We start from the raw sequence: 22,712 nt of genomic DNA on the forward strand, positions 1-22,712 counted from the left end.
CAAACTGTCCATTCGCATGAATGGACACAGGCAGACAGTGTTTGTTGGTAATGAGGATCACCCTGTGGCTAAACATGCCTTGATGCACGGCCAGCACATCTTGGCACAATGTTACACCGTCCGAGTTATCTGGATACTTCCCACCAACACCAACCTATCCGAACACTGGAGATGGGAACTCGCCCTTCAGTATATCCTCTCTTCTCGATATCCGCCAGGCCTCAACCTCCGCTAATTTCAAGTTGCCGCCGCTCATACCTCACCTGTCTTTCAACAACTTCTTTGCCTCTGTACTTCCGCCTCGACTGACATCTCTGCCCTTACTCTTTGCCTTTAAATATGTCTGCTTGTGTCTGTGTATGTGCGGATGGATATGTGTGTGTGTGTGCGAGTGTACACCTGTCCTTTTTTTCCCCTAAGGGAAGTCTTTCCGCTCCCGGGATTGGAATGACTCCTTACCCTCTCCCTTAAAACCCACATCCTTTCATTTTTCCCTCTCCTTCCCTCTTTCCTGACGAAGCAACTGCCAGTTGCGAAAGCTCGTAATCCTGTGTGTGTGTTTGTGTGTTTTGTTCATGTGCCTGCCTGCCGGCGCTTTCCCGCTTGGTAAGTCTTGGAATCTTTGTTTTTAATATATTTTTCCCATGTGGAAGTTTCTTTCTGTTTTGTTCTTAGATTAAATATAATTTTCCATTACCTTTCAGAACTTACATAATATATCCAGATATGAAAGCCGAATCAGGAAGCACAATCTTAAACTGTATCTCATTTGATTCATTCTGTAGATTAGCAATCTTGCTGTGCACAAGGGTTTTTGCATATCTGTGCCGGATATCAGAGAAGACATGTAATGTGTAAATTTCCATAGAGCTGTTGCTGTTTCTAATATTAGGCATCTCAGTTGTCCAGTCTGAACTTTCATTTTCTGAGGTATCTTCCTCATCTTCCACTAGTGTTACAAATGCTGTTGTTGCCTCCTGAAACACAATTGAGTTCATAATAACATGTATGGAATCTCACTGAAACAATTTCTTTATTTTATTTCCTGCTCAATAAACTTAATTTGTCATCTTTGTGCAAAAGATATGAATGTTAGCTAGTTTTTCTGGCTATTTAAAGAAACATAAATTCATCATTCTTGGATATATGTGGTGACACATTTTTTAAAAAATTGTTAATGTTACAATGCAGGCAAAAACAAATTTGCTTTGTTTTTTTAGATATACATTATCCAGAAATGAAATGATAATGATGCTGAGGTTGGAATTCAGTTTTGAACAAGACAATTCAGTAATGAATAATTAGCTAAAGTAATAATTCTGGAAATACATCACATTATAATGAAACTAAAAACATGAAATGACCAATTAAAAATTAATAACTAAGTACACAAAGCAACAAAAATTTGAAGTTCAGATTATGATTTTACTTTTTCAATACTACTGTGACAAAGTTGATGATGCAAGCAATGAATTTGGAAGATTTTTCTTTGATGTATTAATAGAATAACCTTTTATTGTCTTGTTTTTAATTGCATAAAATTTCTTATAATTAAAAACAATTATTAAGACAATTTTAAAAACTGATACAAAGGTTGGAGTGCCTGAAGAATTCCAGGGTAAATTCTAGAGACACTCGTAATTCCACCATCTTGAACACAAGTTATTTTAGGGATAAGTGTGGTAAAGAAGAACTATGTCTACTGCCCCACAATTACATGTGTACAGGACACACATGTATGGGATGGATGATCGGCATGAGCAGGTAGCCGCCGAGCCCATCTGAGAAGTTATACGAGTCACTCAAGGAATAAATGTATCGTACCCTGTGTGACATAAAACGTTATTGTTGCGAACATCTGAAGGTTGTAGAAATAAAAGAAAAGACTTTCATTCATTCATTCTCTCACTTACTCTCTAGAGTTACGGGTAGTTGACATGTTAAACTTTGAATGTATTTATTAAAAAAGTAATTAATTGTTTCCGACGTTAAGTAGACGTACAGGAACGTACTAAATGTCAATATTCATGTGTCAAAGGATTGAGAGAATCTCAGTGTGTGTAGTTGCTTTGTCCACTTGAGGTGTACAATAGCTGTTGCGTAATTGATCGATTAATTGCTAAAGTAAATTGTCAAGTCAAAACTGTCAGAACACGGCAACCAAAGTGAGTAGGATACGAAAAGGAAGAATTTTTTTGAAGAAAATTGAGATACAAAAAAGTTGAGAGTTGCCATAGCAACATAATAACGAGATGAAGAAACTGGTCTGTAAGATTTTATCAAGAAGATTTGGTTGTGGGGAGGAAACAATCCTCGCACATGCAGTAACCAGCCGAGACTGATGCAGTAACCAGTCGATGCCGATGCAGTAACCAGCTGCCACCGGCGCACTCACAGTAACACACCATCATTTCTGGTCGCTGTTTGAGTTGCTGACTTCATGCCCACTGACACCGACGCCGATGCTGCGACTAGCATTTTACATTGCAGGTGCCCGTGTGGTTCACCGGTGGCATCCTACACCTCACCGGCGCAGTCTACAATCCTGTGCCGAGTGAGCTCAAGATAATAACTATCTGAATGTAAACTAGGGTGGTCATTATTTACAGAGGTGATTTAATTTTATGATCATGAGATTGAAAAAATTTAAAACTATGGAGAAGAAACAACAACCACAGAGGGTCTATACAAGGGCAATGTTCTTGAGGACAATATTATGAAAATGGAAGTGGATGTAGATGAAGATTAAATGGGAGATATGATACTGCATGAAGAGTTTGACAGAGCACTTAAAGACCTAAGTTGAAACAAGGTCCCTGGAGTAGACAACATGCCAATAGAATTACTGACAGCCTTGGGAGAGCCAGTCCTCTAGTGAGCAAGAGGTATGAGCCAGGCGAAATACCTTCAGGCTTCAAGCAGAATATAATAATTCCAATCCCAAAGAAAGCAGGTGTTGACACGTGTGAAAATTACTTAACTATCAGTTTAATAAGCCACGGCTGCAAAATACTAACACAAATTCTTTACAGATGAATGGAAAAACTGGTAGAAGCCGACTTCGGGGAAGATCAGTTTGGATTACGTAGAAATGTTGGAACACATGAGACAATACTGACCCTACGACTTATCTTAGAAAGTAGATTAAGGAAAGGTAAACCTACATTTCTAGCATTTCTAGACTTGGAGAAAGCTTTTGACAATGTTGACTGGAATACTCTCTTTCAAATTCTGAAGGTGGCGGGGGTAAAATACAGGGATCGAAAGGTATTTACTATTTGTACAGATGGCAGTTATAAGAGACAATGGGCATAAAAGGGAAGCAATGGTTGGGAAGGAAGTGAGACAGGGTTGTAGCCTATCACTGATGCTATTCAATCTGTATATTGAGCAAGCAGTAAAGGAAAGAAAAGCAAGATTCGGAGCAGGAATTAAAATCCATGGAGAAGAAATAAAAACATTGAGGTTCTCCGATGACATTGTAATTCTGTCAGAGACAGCAAATGACCTGGAAGAGCAGCTGAATGGAATGGGCAGTGTCTTGAAAGGAGGATATAAAATGAACATCAACAAAAGCAAAACGAGGATAATGGAATGTAGACAAATTAGATTAGGTGAAGCTGAGGGTTTTAGATTAGGAAATGAGATGCTTAAAGTAGTAAATGAGTTTTGCTATTTGTAGAGCCAAATAACTGATAATGGTTGAAGTAGAGAGGATATAAAATGTAGACTGGCAATGGCAAGGAAAGCGTTTCTGAAGAAGAGAAATTTGCTAGCATTGAGTACAGATTTAAATGTCAGGAAGACTTTTCTGAAAGTATTTGTGTGGAGTGTAGCCATGTATGGAAGTGAAACGTGGATGATAGATATTTTAGAGAAGAGGAGAATAGAAGCTTTCGAAATGTGGTGCTACAGAAGAATGCTGAAGATGAGATGGGTAGATCACATAACTATGAAGAGGTAATGAGTAGAATTGGGTAGAAGAGAAATTCGTGGCACAACTTGACTAGAAGAAGGGATCTGTTGGTAGGACATGTTTGGAGGCATCAAGGGATCACCAATTTAGTATTGGAGGGCAGCGTGGAAGGTAGAAATTGTAGAGGGAGACCAAGAGATGAATACACTAAACAGATTCAGAAGGATGTAGGTTGGAGTAGGTACTGGTAGTTGAAGAAGCTTGCACAGGATAGAGTAGAATGGAAAGCTGCATCAAACCAATCCCTGGACTGAAGACCACAACAACAACAACAATCGAGTCAAGACTGAAGCATTAGGTAATATATGTAATATGTGAATTGGCAGCATGCTCTGTCTATATGCATACACTTCTATCACTGAAGTCCTTCTCAATTTCTGTGATTTTCTAAAATCTTCAACTTATTTTACATAACCTGTCCGAAGTATCAGGCTACCCATATGCATACACAAAATAAAACACAAAGACACAAACAGAAAGAGTAAAGTTTAAGGCAATTGGAGAACCATCAGGTGTTGGAGTGCAAAATTTGTACACATAGTGATAGGTATGTGCACATGCTTATGTGAGTTGATGGTTCCACATCACATAAAGGTATGTACAGCAGAGTATTCATGATCATGTACAGGGATATTTATATAGATAAGAAATGAGAGTATTCATTGTTATTATGACAGTATTACATCATAGTAGGTGTACGTTGGAGAAGGAGAACATGTTACAGCGTATATTATTTAAGTGGACAGAATTGGGGTCGGTCTAACAACTATTCTGACAAATGTTAGGATAACGGGACAATCAGAGTATAAGTAAAAAATAGAGGGAAACATTCCATGTGGGAAATATATATCTAAAAACAAAGATGACGTGACTTACCAAATGATTAGCGCTGGGAGGTTGATAGACATACAAAGAAACACAAACGTACACACAAAATTCAAGCTTTTGCAACCAACAGTTGCTTCATCAGGAAAGAGGGAAGTATAGGGAAAGACGAAAGGATGTGGGTTTTAAGGGAGAGGGTAAGGAGTCATTCCAATCCCGGGAGCAGAAAGACTTACCTTAGAAGGGAAGAAAGGACAGGTATAAACTTGCACAGACACCCATATCCAACCGATTGGAATGACTCCTTACTCTCTCCCTTAAACCCCACATCCTTTCGTCTTTCCCTCTCCTTCCCTCTTTCCCAATGAAGCAACCGTTGGTTGCGAAAGCTTTAATTTTGTGTGTATGTTTGTGTGTCTATCGACCTGCCAGCACTTTCGTTTGGTAAGTCACATCATCTTTGTTTTTATATATATATAAAACAGCGTATATTTAAGTGGACAGAATTGGGGTCAGTCTAACAAATATTCTGATGAATGGTAGGACAACAGGTCATCAGGAAAGAGGGAAGGAGAGGGAAAGACGAAAGGATGTGGGTTTTAAGGGAGAGGGTAAGGAGTCATTCCAATCCCGGGAGCGGAAGGACTTACCTTAGGGCGGAAAAAGGATAGGTATATGCTCACACACACACACACACACACACACACACACACACACACACACACACACACACATATATATATATATATTAAAAAAAAGATTCCAAGACTTACCAAGCGGGAAAGCGCCGGCAGACAGGCACATTAACAAAACACACAAACACACACACAGAATTACGAGCTTTCGCAACTGGCAGTTGCTTCGTCAGGAAAGAGGGAAGGAGAGGGAAAAATGAAAGGATGTGGGTTTTAAGGGAGAGGGTAAGGAGTCATTCCAATCCCGGGAGCGGAAAGACTTCCCTTAGGGGAAAAAAAGGACAGGTGTACAAACTTCCTGGCAGATTAAAACTGTGTGCCCGACCGAGACTCGAACTCGGGACCTTTGCCTTTCGCGGGCAAGTGCTCTACCATCTGAGCTATCGAAGCACGACTCACGCCCGGTAACCACAGCTTTACTTCTGCCAGTATCCGTCTCCTACCTTCCAAACTTTACAGAAGCTCTCCTGCGAACCTTGCAGAACTAGCACTCCTGAAAGAAAGGATATTGCGGAGACATGGCTTAGCCACAGCCTGGGGGATGTTTCCAGAATGAGATTTTCACTCTGCAGCGGAGTGTGCGCTGATATGAAACTTCCTGGCAGATTAAAACTGTGTGCCCGACCGAGACTCGAACTCGGGACCTTTGCCTTTCGCGGGCAAGTGCTCTACCATCTGAGCTATCGAAGCACGACTCACGCCCGGTAACCACAGCTTTACTTCTGCCAGTATCCGTCTCCTACCTTCCAAACTTTACAGAAGCTCTCCTGCGAACCTTGCAGAACTAGCACTCCTGAAAGAAAGGATATTGCGGAGACATGGCTTAGCCACAGCCTGGGGGATGTTTCCAGAATGAGATTTTCACTCTGCAGCAGAGTGTGCGCTGATATGAAACTTCCTGGCAGATTAAAACTGTGTGCCCGACCGAGACTCGAACTCGGGACCTTTGCCTTTCGCGGGCAAGTGCTCTACCATCTGAGCTATCGAAGCACGACTCACGCCCGGTAACCACAGCTTTACTTCTGCCAGTATCCGTCTCCTACCTTCCAAACTTTACAGAAGCTCTCCTGCGAACCTTGCAGAACTAGCACTCCTGAAAGAAAGGATATTGCGGAGACATGGCTTAGCCACAGCCTGGGGGATGTTTCCAGAATGAGATTTTCACTCTGCAGCGGAGTGTGCGCTGATATGGGGTTTAAGGGAGAGAGTAAGGAGTCATTCCAATCGGTTGGATATGGGTGTCTGTGCAAGTTTATACCTGTCCTTTCTTCCCTTCTATATATATATATATATATATATATATATATATATATATATATATATATATATATATATATATATAACGATGTAAATAAAACAGAAAGAAACTTCCACATGGGAAAAATATATTAAAAACAAAGATTCCAAGACTTACCAAGCGGGAAAGCGCCGGCAGACAGGCACATGAACAAAACACACAAACACACACACAGAATTACGAGCTTTCGCAACTGGCAGTTGCTTCGTCAGGAAAGATGGAAGGAGAGGGAAAAATGAAAGGATGTGGGTTTTAAGGGAGAGGGTAAGGAGTCATTCCAATCCCGGGAGCAGAAAGACTTCCCTTAGGGGAAAAAAAGGACAGATGTACACTCGCACACACACACACACACACACACACACATATCCATCCGCACATACACAGACACAAGCAGACATATAGTTGGGCCTTTAAATATGTCTACTTGTGTCTGTGTATGTGCGGATGGATATGTGTGTGTGTGTGTGTGTGTGCGAGTGTACATCTGTCCTTTTTTTCCCCTAAGGGAAGTCTTTCCGCTCCCGGGATTGGAATGACTCCTTACCCTCTCCCTTAAAACCCACATCCTTTCGTCTTTCCCTCTTCTTCCTGAAGAAGCAACCATCGGTTGCGAAAGCTAGCAATTCTGTGTGTGTGTTTGTGTGTTTTGTTCATGTGCCTGTCTGCCAGCGCTTTCCCGCTTGGTAAGTCTTGGAATCTTTGTTTTTAATATATTTTTCCCATGTGGAAGTTTCTTTCTATATATATATATATATATATATATATATATATATATATATATATATATATATATATATATATATATAAAACGATGTAAATAAAACAGAAAGAAACTTCCACATGGGAAAAATATATTAAAAACAAAGATTCCAAGACTTACCAAGCGGGAAAGCGCCGGCAGACAGGCACATGAACAAAACACACAAACACACACACAGAATTACGAGCTTTCGCAACTGGCAGTTGCTTCGTCAGGAAAGAGGGAAGGAGAGGGAAAAATGAAAGGATGTGGGTTTTAAGGGAGAGGGTAAGGAGTCATTCCAATCCCGGGAGCGGAAAGACTTCCCTTAGGGGAAAAAAAGGACAGGTGTACACTCGCACACACACACACATATCCATCCGCACATTCACAGGCACAAGCAGACATATTTAAAGGCCCAACTATATGTCTGCTTGTGTCTGTGTATGTGCGGATGGATATGTGTGTGTGTGTGTGTGTGTGTGTTTGCGAGTGTACATCTGTCCTTTTTTTCCCCTAAGGGAAGTCTTTCCGCTCCCGGGATTGGAATGACTCCTTACCCTCTCCCTTAAAACCCACATCCTTTCGTCTTTCCCTCTCCTTCCTGAAGAAGCAACTGCCAGTTGCGAAAGCTAGCAATTCTGTGTGTGTGTTTGTGTGTTTTGTTCATGTGCCTGTCTGCCGGCGCTTTCCCGCTTGGTAAGTCTTGGAATCTTTGTTTTTAATATATATATATATATATATATATATATATATATATATATATATGTGTGTGTGTGTGTGTGTGTGTGTGTGTGTGTGTGTGTGTGTGTGTGTGTGTGTGTGTCTATTGTTCATGAAGGCCTTAATGCCCAAAAGCTTTATTTGTGACAGTCTTTTTGTTGTGCCTATCTGTGACTCAGTATCTTCGCTATATGGTGAGCAGCAATTTTCCTTTTCATAATGTAGTGACATACTAGTATTATAAATAGTGCTCAGTAGCTACTGACAAAAGGACATATTTTCTTTAAAAATACCATTGTAAACAAGTACATATTTAGCTACTAATAACAATTAAATAGCAGGTATGTATGTTACTTAATGACTATCATGGAATGCAGAACCTGAACTAAGTTGCAGGTTGCCTATCTAATGGCTTCCATGGGCAACAAAGATTTGATGTTTCTTAAAAAAAGTGAATGAATTTAAAAATTGAAATTGCTGATAAAATCTATGTATTAAGAGATATAGTCTTATGAAGAAATTAAATCTTGATGGGGACTGGAATTCATAGTAGCAAAAGGAAGAGAAGTAAAATTACTGGGTGAACTTGGCTAGGGCAAAAGGAATGAAAGAGGAAGCCGCCTGGTTGAATTTTGCACAGAGCACAATTTAATCATTGCTAAGACTTGGTTTAAGAATCATAAAAGGAGGTTATATACGTGGAAGAGATCTGGAGACACTGGAAGGTTTCAGATTGGTTAGACAGAGATTAAGATGGTCAGACGGAGATTAAGGAACCAGATTTTAAAATTTGAGACATTTACAGGGGCTGTTGTGGACAATGGCCACAATTTATTGACTATGAACTGTATATTAAAACAAAAGAAATTGGAACAACTTAGGAGATTAAGGAGATGGGACCTAGATAAGTTTAAAGAACCAGATGTTGTTGAGAACTGCAGAAGGGGCATTATACAACAGTTGACTAGAACATGGGAAAGGAACTCAGTAGAAGACAAATGGGTAGCTTTAAGAGATGAAATATTGGAGGCAGCAGAGAATCAAGTAGGTAAAAATATGGCAACTAGTAGAAATCCTGGGATAACAGTAGAGATACTGAATTTAATTGATGAAAGGAGAAAATATAAAAACACAGCAAATGAGGCAGGTGAAAGGAAATACAAACATTTAAAAAATGAGATTGACAGGAAGTGCAAAATTGCTAAGTAGGAATGACTAGAGGACAAACATAATGATTAGAAGCATATTTCACTAGAGGCTTTTGGGGAAAAGAGAAGTAGATGTAGATGCAATGGGATGTATGATACTGCGAAAAGAATTTGACAAGTCTCCAAAAGATCAAAGTCGAAACAAGGTTCCCTGAGCAGACACTATTCCATCAGAACTACTGACAGCCTTGGAGAGCCAGCCATAAGAAAACTCTTCCATGCAATATATATGACACAGGCAAAATACCCCCAGATTCAAGAAGAATGTAGCAATTCCAATTCCAAAGAAAGCAGTTGCTAACAGGTGTGAAAATCACAAAACAATCAGTTTAATATGCCATGGCTGCAAAATACTAACAGGAATTCTTTACAGAAGAATGAAAAAACTGGTGGAAATAGACATCAGGGAAAATCAGTCTGGTTTCCAGAGAAATGTAGAAACATGTGAGGCAATACTGATCCTATGCCTTATCCTAGAAGATAGGAAAGGCAAATCTACATTTATAGCATTTGGACTTAGAGAAAGATTCTGACAACGTTGACTGGAAAAGCCTCTTTGAAATTCTGAAGGTATCAGAGGTAAAATACAGGGAGTAAAACGCTATCTGCAACTTTTACAGAAACCAGATTGCAGTTATAAGAGTAAAGGGGCATGAAAGGGAAGCAGTGGTTCAGAAGAGAGTGAGACAGGGTTGTAGTCTATCCCCAATGTTATTCAATATGTACATTGAAGAAACAGTAAAGGAAACCAGAAAAAAATTTGGAGTAGGAATCAAAGTTCAGGAAGAAGAAATAAAAACTTTGACGTTTGCCGATGTCATTGTAATTCTGTCAGTGACAGCAAAGGACTTGGAAGAGTAGTTGAATGGAATGGACAGTGTCTTTAAAGGAGGGTATAAGATGAACATCAACAAAAGCAAAACAAAGAGGGAATGTAATCAAATTAAATTAGGTGATGCTAAGGGAATTAGATTACAAAACAAGACACTTGAAGTAGTAGAAGAATTTTGCTGCAAAATAACTGAGTATGGCAGAAGTAGAGAGGATATAAATTGTGGACTGGTAATGGCAAGAAAAGCATTTCTTAAGAAGAGAAATTTGTTAATATCAAATCTAGATTTAAGAGTTAGGAAGTCTTTCCTGAAGGTATTTGTTTGAAGTGTAGGCATGTATGGAACTGAAACGTGGACAATAAACAGTTTACATAAAAAGAGAATAGGATCTTTTGAAATGTGAAGCCACAGAATAATGTTGAAGATTAGATGGCTTCATCATGTAACTAATGAGAAGGTACTAAATAGAATTGGGGAGACAAGAAATTTGTGGTACAGCTTGACCAAAAGCAGGGGTAGGTTGATAGGATACATTCTGGGACATCAAGGGATCACAAATTTAGTATTGGAGGGAAGTGTGTGTGTGTGTGTGTGTGTGTGTGTGTGTGTGTGTGTTTGTGTGTGTGTGTGTGTGTGTGTGTGTGTGTGTGTGTGTGTGTGTGTGTGGTAAAAATTGTAGGGGGAGAGCAAAAGATCATAAGATGGACACAGTAAGCAGCTTCAGAAAGTTGTAGGTTGCAGTAGTTATTTGGAGATGAAGAGGCTCACACAAGATGGAGTAGCATGAGAGCTGCATCAGATCAGTCTTCAGACTGAAGACCGTAACAACAACAACAGTTTCATGAGAAAAGTTCAACATGGTAGGATCACTGTTACAGTTATAAACTGTGCATAAGTCTTGAGGAAACATAACTCACCACGCACATCATACTCAGACTATATTCATCCAGTATTTGTAAATGAGAGCACTTAGTGACTTGCAACAAACTTTATACATAATTTCAAACATTTACAGAACTTTTACTTGCTAACACCACCAAAAAAATTATGGAAGGAAAAAAAGTTTATCACTCTCTACACTTTTGCTTTTTATGTGGCAAAACTGCCACATCAACCTTGACATTTTAGCTTAGTACTTCCTTACCATTAATTGTATTTGCAACACATTTTGTAGATAGCATCCACATATAGCACTGAAAAATGTGCAAAATTATATCACATTTGACATAGAGTCAAAGGATGTATCCATTGATAGGAGAAGAAGGGCAACAGCTTCTCTGTTTTCCTCCTGATTTAAAAAGCAACAAAAAAAGTAAGTCTGCAAACCAAAAGTGCATGCAATTGGCAGTACATCAGTCATATTTGTATGTATTAAACAAAAATAACATTTTGTTTGTTCTGTTAATAAAATTCATAAGTGCATATCTTGCTACACAATTGAGCAGAAAATACTAGCAGAAAGTAATGCCCCATCAGACAAAATAAAGTCAGTTCAGGACATACTCAGCCAAAATATGTTTGCAGTCAGAAATGGATAACAGCTCTTGGTGTGGAAACACACTGACCAGGTGAGACAGACAACAGACAAGGATGATGTCTCTCACTACTGTAGTTCAATATATATAAAGAAAATCATCAGTGAATGGAAATAAAAATCCCCATTGCAGAGTCAAGGACGGCAGACAAATTGACCTAGACACATAAGCATCTGCAGAATTCTAGGATGATTTACAGAGATCAGTGTACAACCTAGTCACAACAGCAATAAAGCCGAAGATATCTTTCTTCAGAAAAACCACAGGAGAATCAAAATTTCAATAGAGAACACAACCCTCGAGCAAGTATGAACATCCAAACACCCACAATGCAGCCTCTGCTACATTCAATAAAACAGTATCCAACACAAAATCAAAAACTTCACAAAAGGCATAGGACTAATAAAAGCATTTTTAGATCATCTGTTGTTCAGCAGCACAGCAGACTAAAACTGTACAACACCTTGGTCAAGTGTTGCCTCTAATACGGTGACAAAGCTTGACACTTCATAGGGATGTGAGAAGCCAATGTGCCGGCGTGGCTTAGTGGTTAGCGCATCTGCCTATTGAGCAGGAGACCTGTGTTTGAATCCAGCTTGGTAAAAATTTTCATTTCTCTCTTCAGTCTGCATGTATTCATCACAGATGTTTGAGACCTGGAAATGTATCTGGAACCATATACTTTCATTTGTGCATCAACATGACTGGTAACATGGAATTTAAGGTGTTCCAGGTTCCGGCTTGGCAAGCACATAAAGTCCAATCACATTATTGTGGTATCAGACACCAAATGTGGCGTATTGACACCAAATGTAGCGGGTGCGGTGTTGTATTAAAACTCAGCGAGTACTTTCCAAATTATGTATTTGTTTCTGCTACAGTGCTCCGTTCACCTAGGTCTGCATCACACGGCCCTACAATGCTGAGGAAGCACCCAAGCGGCCTGTGCAACGCAGTGCTGTGTCGTGCCGGCCTTTTAAACCAGCTGCAGGGTTCCAATTACGTCAGGATAGCTGCGCCAGCAGCCGACTCAGTGGCCACTGTCCTCGGTGTCTCCACGCTGCATCGCTGGGAGCTGTAGCAAGGCCAGATGACAATCGCACAATGCCTGGGCCACGCGTCCTCGCCGGTGTGGCCCGAGTCGCAGCGCCACACAAGCACCCGCTATCTGGCGTCCGAATCCGCGGTCCTCGCCTCGGAAGTCTCCGGCGTGTGTCGGGAGCCAAAGCGGCTGCCCGCGGTAGCGAGCGAAGAGTGGCCCGCCCTGGCTGGCTGCGGACTACGCGTCGACCTTAGAGGGTCGATCCGCTGTGGACTGGACGCTGTCGCCCCATCTGTTGCTGCGTGTAACCCGGCGGTGTGATATGCCCCACCGTCCAGGCGTCCAGGAGAGCCGCCACACTTGAATGAATATCGTTAGAAAACGGCACCTATTTATACTCGGCGGTGCGTCTCTGTTTTGCCAAGTGCGCCATTTCGCATAACGTATGTATAACACTTACGTTGGACAGTGGCCCTCTTCTGCCTGTGACTTGCGCTATGGAACTGCTGTGTGCGCCCTCTCCAGCAGTTCTACGCCACTGTGGCCTCCATTTCCCCTCGCAACTGCTGGTATGCGTAACTTACTGCATCTGGCTGTGACTCGTGCTCCGAATATCGCACAAAACTAACTTTCCCTATCCTAAGCAGTGGTGCCGCTACAACATAATCATGGAAAATAACACCCCACACTTTCACAACAACCTTGTTTTGATAGGATTAATACAACTGAGCGCGATAGTTTTTGTCATCTCATACACTCCTATTCTTACTGTTGAACACGACCCCTCCTGTAAACAACATGAAAGCGAGAAAATTGTGATTTTCTGTACACTGCTGTAGAAACTACACTGTCTAGTAACATCAATCTGACCACTTGTCAAAAACCTGAATAACCATCTATTGCAGTGCAGATTGCCTCGAGACGTGCAGGAAGAGAGTCAATGAGGTTCTGTAAGGTACTGACACGGATGTGGAGTCCAGATCCATGGCCATCTGCGCTCGGTTTCTCGGTTGAGTACCCGTATCGCGAACAGCCCGTTCGAAGTGGTACAACAGATCCACTTTTGGGAGGAATCCGGGGAGTTCGGTGGCCAGTGGAGTACGATAAACTCAGCCTCGAACCATGCACACACACTTGGGCTGTGTGACACATTGCATTGTCTTGCTGGTAGATGCTATCGTGCCAAGGAAAACAAAAAAAAACAGAACTGCATTTAGTGGTAGACATGGTCCACAAGGAGAGGCGCATACTTTTGTTGATCCATTATCCCTTTCAGAATGATGAGAACACCCAAGGAATGCTACGAAATCACTCCATAGGCACAGTTGGTAGCCCCTTGGTACATCTGGACTCTCAGTTACTCAACAGTTGCTCTTCTACTCACCCGTACACATCTCCACAGCCGTCATGCACCCTTGTCAGCTATGGGCAGTGGTGCATCATAGTTCTCTTGGTGCCGGTTCTGGGTAAGGCCATTTTGCCGTGCACGGTATGCTTTAACCTCGGCGGCACGGAACAATGGTTCTAATGGCTCTAAGCACTATGGGACTTAACACCTGAGGTCATCAGTTCCCTAAACTTAGAACTACTTAAACCTAACTAACATAACGACATCACACACATCCATGCCCGAGGCAGGATTAGAACCACAAGCCGTAGCAGCAGTGCGGTTCCGGACTGAAGCGCCTAGGACCGCTCGGCCACAGCGGCCGGCGGCACAGAACACTTTATAAACTTAGTCGTTTCGGAAATGCTTCCACCGAAAACCAATGATCGTGACATTTTGGACGTCACATAAATCACATCGTTTCCGTTTTATGACAAGACTGCACTGTTTTCTGCCCCTCCCCCCTTTCCGACACTCGTTGTGTACCCTCTAGAGATGGGCAAAACTGTTCTTTTCAGAGATCGGATCAGAACTGTTCACTCCTTGAAATGAACTAGCTCTTTTTCATGACTCACCACTCATTCACAATAGAAAATAAATGGAAGGCAATACTATACCTGTATTTTGATCTTATTTGATTCTATTTTGAAGTAACATATATAATGAGTAAGAATTTTGTATTGTTTATTGACATTTCCACGATATGACAAAGTTTTGATTATTGATTTATTTTGCACTATTGTGGTTTTTTGGGTGATCGGAAAATGTTGTAACTTGAGATTTACATTAACAATATATCCGTACCAGAATAAGAAAAATATATATATATATATATTTGACTGTAAGACTAAAGTGCTGCATATAGCCTTACGCAGAATAAAACAAGGAAAATATTGGTGTATCTCATTTTGTGATACGTTTATCGGTTCGCTCGTTATTAAAGCGTAAATTCGAGTGAACATAATAAAAATCCTATAGTAAGAGGAGTCGTCAGGAACCTAATCTTATCAGTTTAAACAAATAAATTAAAATAAAAACAAAACAAATGATGTATAAATAACATAATAATGTAATATAGATAGCGGTATTACTACGAAGAACAATATCCAATAGAGACGAACTCCGATGCAGAGGCGCCGAGTCAAGCAGGTCGAGACGCGAGCTGTATTACTGCGTGAGCTAAGACCGCAGAGACCAGAGTGGCACCTGAGTTGCTTTGCTCAACGTTCTGGCTAGAGTCGAGAACGGTGGGATGAGCGTTGAGTGGGCGAGTTCCGAGGGTGGGGGGAGCGGTGAACGGCCACCAGTCACCCGCTCCGAGACAAATCGTCCGTTCTCTTGCGAGCAGGTTGTTGCAAGTACTTCTTATGTTCTCCGCTAGGAGGCTCTCTGTCCTGTTGCTCGCATCAACTGCCCAGAGGGCAGGACGTGTGACTGAAACGATCGCCGACGGAGTGCAATGCTAAGTTAAGCTGCGCCAGACACTGCACGAGACAGAGGAAGCACTGAGACGGCACGGCATATGTGAAACACAAAATCCGATGAGGCACTGCACAACGCAGGCAGCCAAGGCAGAAGCAGGGCAGAGGCCGGCGTTGGCTGTGTTGTGTGACGTGCAGTGTGCTCTGACTAGCAGAGGCCCCACTGATTTGCTCTATGAATCAGTTCAGGAGCGGATCCCCCCTCTCTAGTCCCCTCCACTGCTAATGCTGCAGACTGCCCTCTGCAAGTGGATACTTCTCGTTGATGACAAACATAGGCGATGGTGGCATTAATGTGACTGGGCTGTGTATGTATCTTGATTCATCATTCCAAGGTTTTTCTTGAAACTTTGTACGTAGGCTTTTTGAGAATAGCTTGCATCTATATTTAAGCATCTGCCAGTTCAGCTGCTTCAGAAGCAAACTGTGACTAAATATTTGTGCAGCTATTTTCGGATAGTAGGTCATTGGAATACTCTCTTTCAAATTCTGAAGGTGGCAGGGGTAAAATATAGGGAGCGAAAGGCTATTTACAATTTGTACAGAAACCAGATGGCAGTTATAAGAGTCGAGGAGTATGAAAGGGAAGCAGTGGTTGGGAAGGGAGTGAGACAGGGTTGTAGCCTATCCCCGATGTTATTCAATCTGTATATTTAGCAAGCAATAAAGGAAACAGAAGAAAAGTTCGGAGTAGGTATTAAAATCCACGGAGAAGAAATAAAAACTTTGAGGTTCGTCAGTGACATTGTAATTCGTCAGAGACAGCAAAGGACTTGGAAGAGCAGTTAAACGGAATGGATAGTGTCTTGAAAGGAAGATATAAGATGAACATCAACAAAAGCAAACCGAGGATCATGGAATGTAGTCGAATTAAGTCGGCTGATGCTGAGGGAAATAGATTAGGTAATGAGACACTTAAAGTAGTAAAGGAGTTTTGCTATTTCGGGAGCAAAATAACTGCTGATGGTCGAAGTAGGGAGGATATAAAATGGCAAGGAAAGCGTTTCTGAAGTGAAAACTTTGTTAACATCGAGTATAGATTTAAATGTCAGGAAGTCGTTTCTGAAAGTATTTGTATGGAGTGTAGCCATGTATGGAAGTGAAACGTGGACGATAAATAGCTTAGACAAGAAGAGAATAGAAGCTTTTGAAATGTGGAGCTACAGAAGAATGCTGAAGATTAGATGGGTAAATCACATAACTAATGAGGAGGTATTGAATAGAATTGGGGAGAAGAGGAGCTTGTGGCACAACTTGACTAGAAGAAGGGATCGGTTGGTAGGACATGTTCTGAGGCATCAAGGGATCCCCAATTTCGTATTGGAGGGCAGCGTGGAGGGTAAAAATCGTAGAGGGAGATCAAGAGATGAATACACCAAGCAGATCCAGAAGGATGTAGGTTGCAGTAGGTACTGGTAGATGAAGAAGCTGGCACAGGATAGAGTAGCAAGGAGAGCTGCATCAAACCAGTCTGAGGACTCAAGACCACAACAACAACAGGTCATTATAGATAGCTGCGTCATCTGCGAAAAGTATAAGGTTAGTTAATAATGTTTGCAAGGTCATTAACGTACGAGGGTGACCCAGAAAAGGAAGGTCTCTTATTTCTTTATAAGTACATAGACCTGTTTATTTCTACAATGGTTTACATCAGTTTACAGCTTGAGCACTTAGCTATTTTTCGACATAATCACCATTTCTGTCGATGCATTTTTGTAGACGCTGTGGCAGTTTTTGTATGCCCATGTCATACTAGCTCGCCGCCATGCAGCTCAGAAAGTTATGGACTGGCGTGATTGTTGCTTGGTCTCAGGTGTAAAGTGATATGTCCAGGTTTCGTCACCCGTGACAATTGAGTCCAGAAAGTTGTCCTGTTCGGCTGCAAGGCGATGAAGAAATGTGGGGAGCATCAACTCTTTGCCGCATGTGGTCCTCAGTCAGCATGCGTGACACCCACCTTGCGCACACCTTCCGGTAGTTCGATGCTTCCGTTAAAATTCTGTGAGTGGAGCTTCGGGAAACCTCAGGAACCAACGTGCAGAGGTCATCCAGGGTGATCCGCCGATCTTCACGCATGCTTTGCTGAACCTTCAACACTGTCTCCTCAAAAATTGACGGTCTCCTGCTCCTTCGTGAATTTCATAGTGAATTTCGGTCCGACCAGCAGCAAACTCTCTACGCCACTTACGAACATTTTTGACATCCATGCACGACTCACCATACACTTCTGTCAATTGGCGATGGATTTCAATCGGCGCAGTGCCCTTTGCGTTCAAAACCGCAATTCGCACTTGGCGGTAACATCCAACGGGAGCTCTATTCTCAACGGCTGCCAAGTCAAAACTGAGCGCCTCAGCGCGGCAAGGGCATGTTTACACACAGCGCGTGAAGCACTCTTCATAAAAGTGTGACCAATTGCCATACAGAGTTCTGTACTTATATAAAAAAAGGAGACCCTACTTTTGGGATTACCCCCATATAACGTAGGCAGCGGAGATCCCAACAGACTTCCCTGGCCCAAATCTGAAGGATCGGAAAACAGTGCAGTCGTTGTCGTAAAGCGGAAGCGAGGCAATTTATCTGACGTCCAAAAGGGCCTGATCATTGGGTTTCGGGCCAAGTGTGGAAGCATTCCCGAAACGACTAAGTTTATAAAATGTTCCGTGCCGCCGTGGTTGAAGCATACCACGCATGGTAAAATAGTGTTATCCAAAACTGACACCGAGGCAAACGTGGTGCACAACAGGCCATAGACGATAAGGTTGAATGACGGCAATGGAGATGTGTACGGATGAATAGACATGCAACTGTTGAGTAACTGATCGTCCTGAAGAACCAAGGGGCTACCAACAGTGCCTTGAGAATGATTTCGTGGCATTTCCTGAATGGTGCCATCATTTTGGAAGACATATTGGATCAATACAAGTATGCATCTATCCTCAGGGACAATGTCCACCACTACAAAATGGTTCAGATGGCTCTGAGCAGTATGGGACTTAACATCTGAGGTCATCATTCCCCTAGAACTTAGAACTACTTAAACCTAACTAACCTAAGGATATCACACACATCCATGATCGAGGTAGGATTCGAACCTGCAACCGTAGCGGTCGCGCGGTTCCAGACTGAAGCGCCTAGGACCGTTCGGCCACACCGGCCGGCTCCACCACTACATTCAGTTTTGTTTTCCTTGACACAATGGCACCTGCCAACTGGACAACGCAATGTGTCGCACAGCCCACAGCGTACGTGCACAATGCAGAGAGCGCCAAGATAAGCTTACCGAACTCCCCTGGCCACCAAACTCCCCGGATTTAAGCCCAATAGAGGAGCTGTGCCAACGCATCAATCGGGCTTTTCGGGAGTTGGTTACTCAACCGAGAAATCTAGCGAAGCTGGCTATGACACTGGGATCAGCATGGCGCCTCCAAGAACCTCATTGACTATGTTCCTGCTCGTCTAGCAGTAGTCTGCACGGCAAAAGATGGTTATTCAGGCTTTTGACAAGTGGTCACAGTAATTTTACCGTACAGTGCAGTTTCTACAGCAATATACAGTGGAGCATAATTTTTCTACTTTCATGTTCTTTACAAGATAGGTCATGTTCAATAATAGGAATGTATGAGATGTAGATGGCTCCCAATCCAAGATAACATTCTGCGTCCTACCTACCGAGAAAGCTTTCGCACTTCCCAAATCACTCCTTTGACACACAGTACGATGGTACCTCCGTTAATAAGCGGAGGTGTGATACCGAGTAAATGCTTTGCGGAAACCAAGAAATACTGCATCTAGCTGACAGCCTCGATTCGTGTCTTTCAGGATGTCACGTGAGGAAAGTGTGACTCAGTTTCAAATGATCGATATTTTAGTAATCCATTCTGGTTTTCTTGTGATACTTTTCAGCATCGCTGGTGTAGAAGGTGCTTCTCAAAAGTTCAGTGAATGGTTTCAGAAAATAAGGAAATAAGAGTTACGTATCTTATAGCTTTAATGGCCTTCAGAGTAATCACCTTAGCTACTACACACTTCTGACGTCGGTTGTAAAGCTGTCGGTAAATCTCAGCGAAGCCTTCTAGTGGAAATCACTCGAAGCACCGTGGTTGGATATCCGCATAATTACAGGAAGAGCAGCTGAACGGAATGGGCAGTCTTGAAAGGGGGATATAAGATGAACATCAACAAAAGAAAAACGAGGATAATGGAATGTAGTCGAATTAAATCGGGTGATGCTGAGGGAATTAGATTAGGAAATGAGAGGCTTGAAGTAGTAAATGAGTTTTGCTATTTGGGGAGCAAAATAACTGATGATGGTCGAAGTAGAGAGGATATAAAATGTAGACTGGCAATGGCAAGGAAGGCGTTTCTGAAGAAGAGAAATTTGTTAACATCGAGTATAGATTTAAGTGTCAGGAAGTCGTTTCTGAAAGTATTTGTATGCAGTGTAGCCATGTATGGAAGTGAAACGTGGACGATAAATAGCTTAGACAAGAAGAGAACAGAAGCTTTTGAAATGTGGAGCTACAGAAGAATGCTGAAGATTAGATGGGTAGATCACATAACTAATGAGGAAGTATTGAATAGAATTGGGGAGAAGAGGAGCTTGTGGCACAACTTGACTAGAAGAAGGGATCGGTTGGTAGGACATGTTCTGAGGCATCAAGGGATCCCCAATTTCGTATTGGAGGGCAGCGTGGAGGGTAAAAATCGTAGAGGGAGATCAAGAGATGAATATACCAAGCAGATTCAGAAGGATGTAGGTTGCAGTAGGTACTGGGAGATGAAGAAGCTGGCACAGGATAGAGTAGCAAGGAGAGCTGCATCAAACCAGTCTGAGGACTCAAGACCACAACAACAACAACAGGAGATGGGGCCTGCTCCCTGCTGTTATCAGTACGATCCGAGGACCAAGGCAGGTATTGACACTGTCGTCACCATGTTATGCGAAAAACATCGCTGCATCTGTAAAGTTACTTTATTTAAAAAACACATCCGGTTTGGTAACGTTAGTTAAATCCCAAGTGAAGTCCTGAGTAGAAATCAAATGTGAAACAATAGCAGGAAGTGACAACCTTGGATAAAAATAATGACAAGTCATTGCCAAAAGTGTCTGAATGGAAGTAATATAACGCATGACAATGACAAATACTTATATTTATAACAGAATACTAGACTACAATTGACTTTAAGCTATTCTCCGATTCCATTCGAAAAATTAAATCCTAGCCCACGATAGAGTAGGGTAATAGCAAGAACCTAAAAAGTTCTATTGAAACACAAAGCGATCTTAGTTAATTTTGACTATCTCAAATGATAACCCACCCTGTTTACTTGGACTTGATATTGCCTCCTTCCTCATCTCCCCCCCCCCCCCCCCAACCTTTGGTTTGGCGTCTTCTTTTAGTTTTTTCAAAGAGTCTTAATATTTTTAATAGGTTGCCATATTACGCCATTTACGTCTTTCAGTTGTATCCAGTTTATATTTTTTATTGCAAGTATTTGGCTTTGTGATCTTGTGTGCACGCAATTCCTAGCATTTTTCTCACACTCAAGAGTTTCGCCTTAACTCTTCTGCTTACACCCACCTGCCTAAAGGCCCATGATATGTTACCGCTTTATTTTGCAATCATCCATAGCGCTGCCACTCGTTTGATCCACTGGTACAGGGAATAGTTTTCTCCGGCTTATTCTGCCCCTGCTTCCTTTCCGGTTTATTTATACCCCTTTTTAGGTTCTAGTGCCCCCCTCCCGTCTACATTACTCTATCGTGGGCTGTCACAGGGTTTTTAGAATGGAGTGGAAGTCTAGGAATCGGGAGGAAGTTTTACATCACTTATAATCCAGTATTATAACCGGAAATGTTGGTCATTGTCCATAATTACTCTACCACACAAACATTTCAGTTACACTCATCTGGCATGAGAGACGTTTCCGGATGGGGGGGGGGGGGGGGTCCACTGCGTCCAAAACCGCACAATAACCCTGGATTCGGTGTGGGGCGGCGGTGGGGTGGGTGGACTGTTGTGCCCTATTTTGGGATTGTGAACCACTGAGGGCTACGACGAGACGATGCCCCTCCGTCGTTTTTAGTTCCCCGGTTCGCTACATACTATACACATACAGTTTGTCATTGTCATGTGTTATATTACTTGCATTCAACCACTTTTCGCCGGCCGATGTCGCCGAGAGGTTCTAGGCGCTTCAGTCCGGAACCACGCTGCTGCTACAGTCGCAGGTTCGAATCCTGCCTCGGGCATGGATCTGTGTGATGTCCTTAGATTAGTTACGTTTAATTAGTTCTAAGTCTAGGGGACTGACGACCTCTGATGTTAAGTCCCATAGTGCTTAGAACCTTTTGAACCATTCAACCACTTTTGGCAATAATCTGTTTTTGTTTTTATGCAATTATTTCACAGGTTTTTTCCACTCATGACTTGACCTGATGATGTAACTAACTTTACGAAACCGGTTGTGCTTTTTCAGTAAAGTAAGACAACTGCTGCAGCGATGCTTTTTACTTAACAAGAAGTATTTAGCTGTGGATGTACGATGCATTAACTTTCGTGTTCAAGATTGTGTTCATCGTCTTCTCCATATCCCTCGGGTAGAAATGAGTGATGGATCAAGCCCTTGTTGTCGAAAAAGGCGATCAACGTAGTCTTTATCTTGGATTCTATCAGCTAGGTTTCTTTTTTTTTTGGGGGGGGGGGGATGAACACCATTCCATTGACAGTCACTTGTTCTTCGGATCTTATTGGTAACACCTGTTCTCATCTCCTGCAATGATGAGGATATCAACGCGATGCAACAAGAAGCATTTGCTGCCAGCCAGAAGTATAAGTGCATTGTAGCTAATGGTGTTTACTTAGAAGACAAGTAAAGGTGTTTCGGTTGTAGCTATTGTTTCCTCCATTTTCTGATATCATTCCCGGAACATTCCAGGCGCACCTTCTAAACGCCGCCTACTGAGT

General features: G+C 42.1%; 1 protein-coding gene across 1 annotated transcript in view; it reads right to left on the reverse strand.

Moving 5' to 3' along the window:
- Nucleotides 1–22,712, reverse strand: part of LOC126281377 (inter-alpha-trypsin inhibitor heavy chain H4-like) — a 126,392-nt gene that overhangs the window by 59,824 nt on the left and 43,856 nt on the right. Inside the window, exon 2 of the mRNA XM_049980299.1 lies at nucleotides 712–977. Within this exon, the coding sequence (XP_049836256.1) occupies nucleotides 712–977 (266 nt within the window). The remainder of the gene's footprint in view (nucleotides 1–711; nucleotides 978–22,712) is intronic.

Source organism: Schistocerca gregaria, chromosome 1 (genome assembly GCF_023897955.1).
Source record: "Schistocerca gregaria isolate iqSchGreg1 chromosome 1, iqSchGreg1.2, whole genome shotgun sequence".
Classification (NCBI taxonomy): domain Eukaryota; kingdom Metazoa; phylum Arthropoda; class Insecta; order Orthoptera; family Acrididae; genus Schistocerca; species Schistocerca gregaria.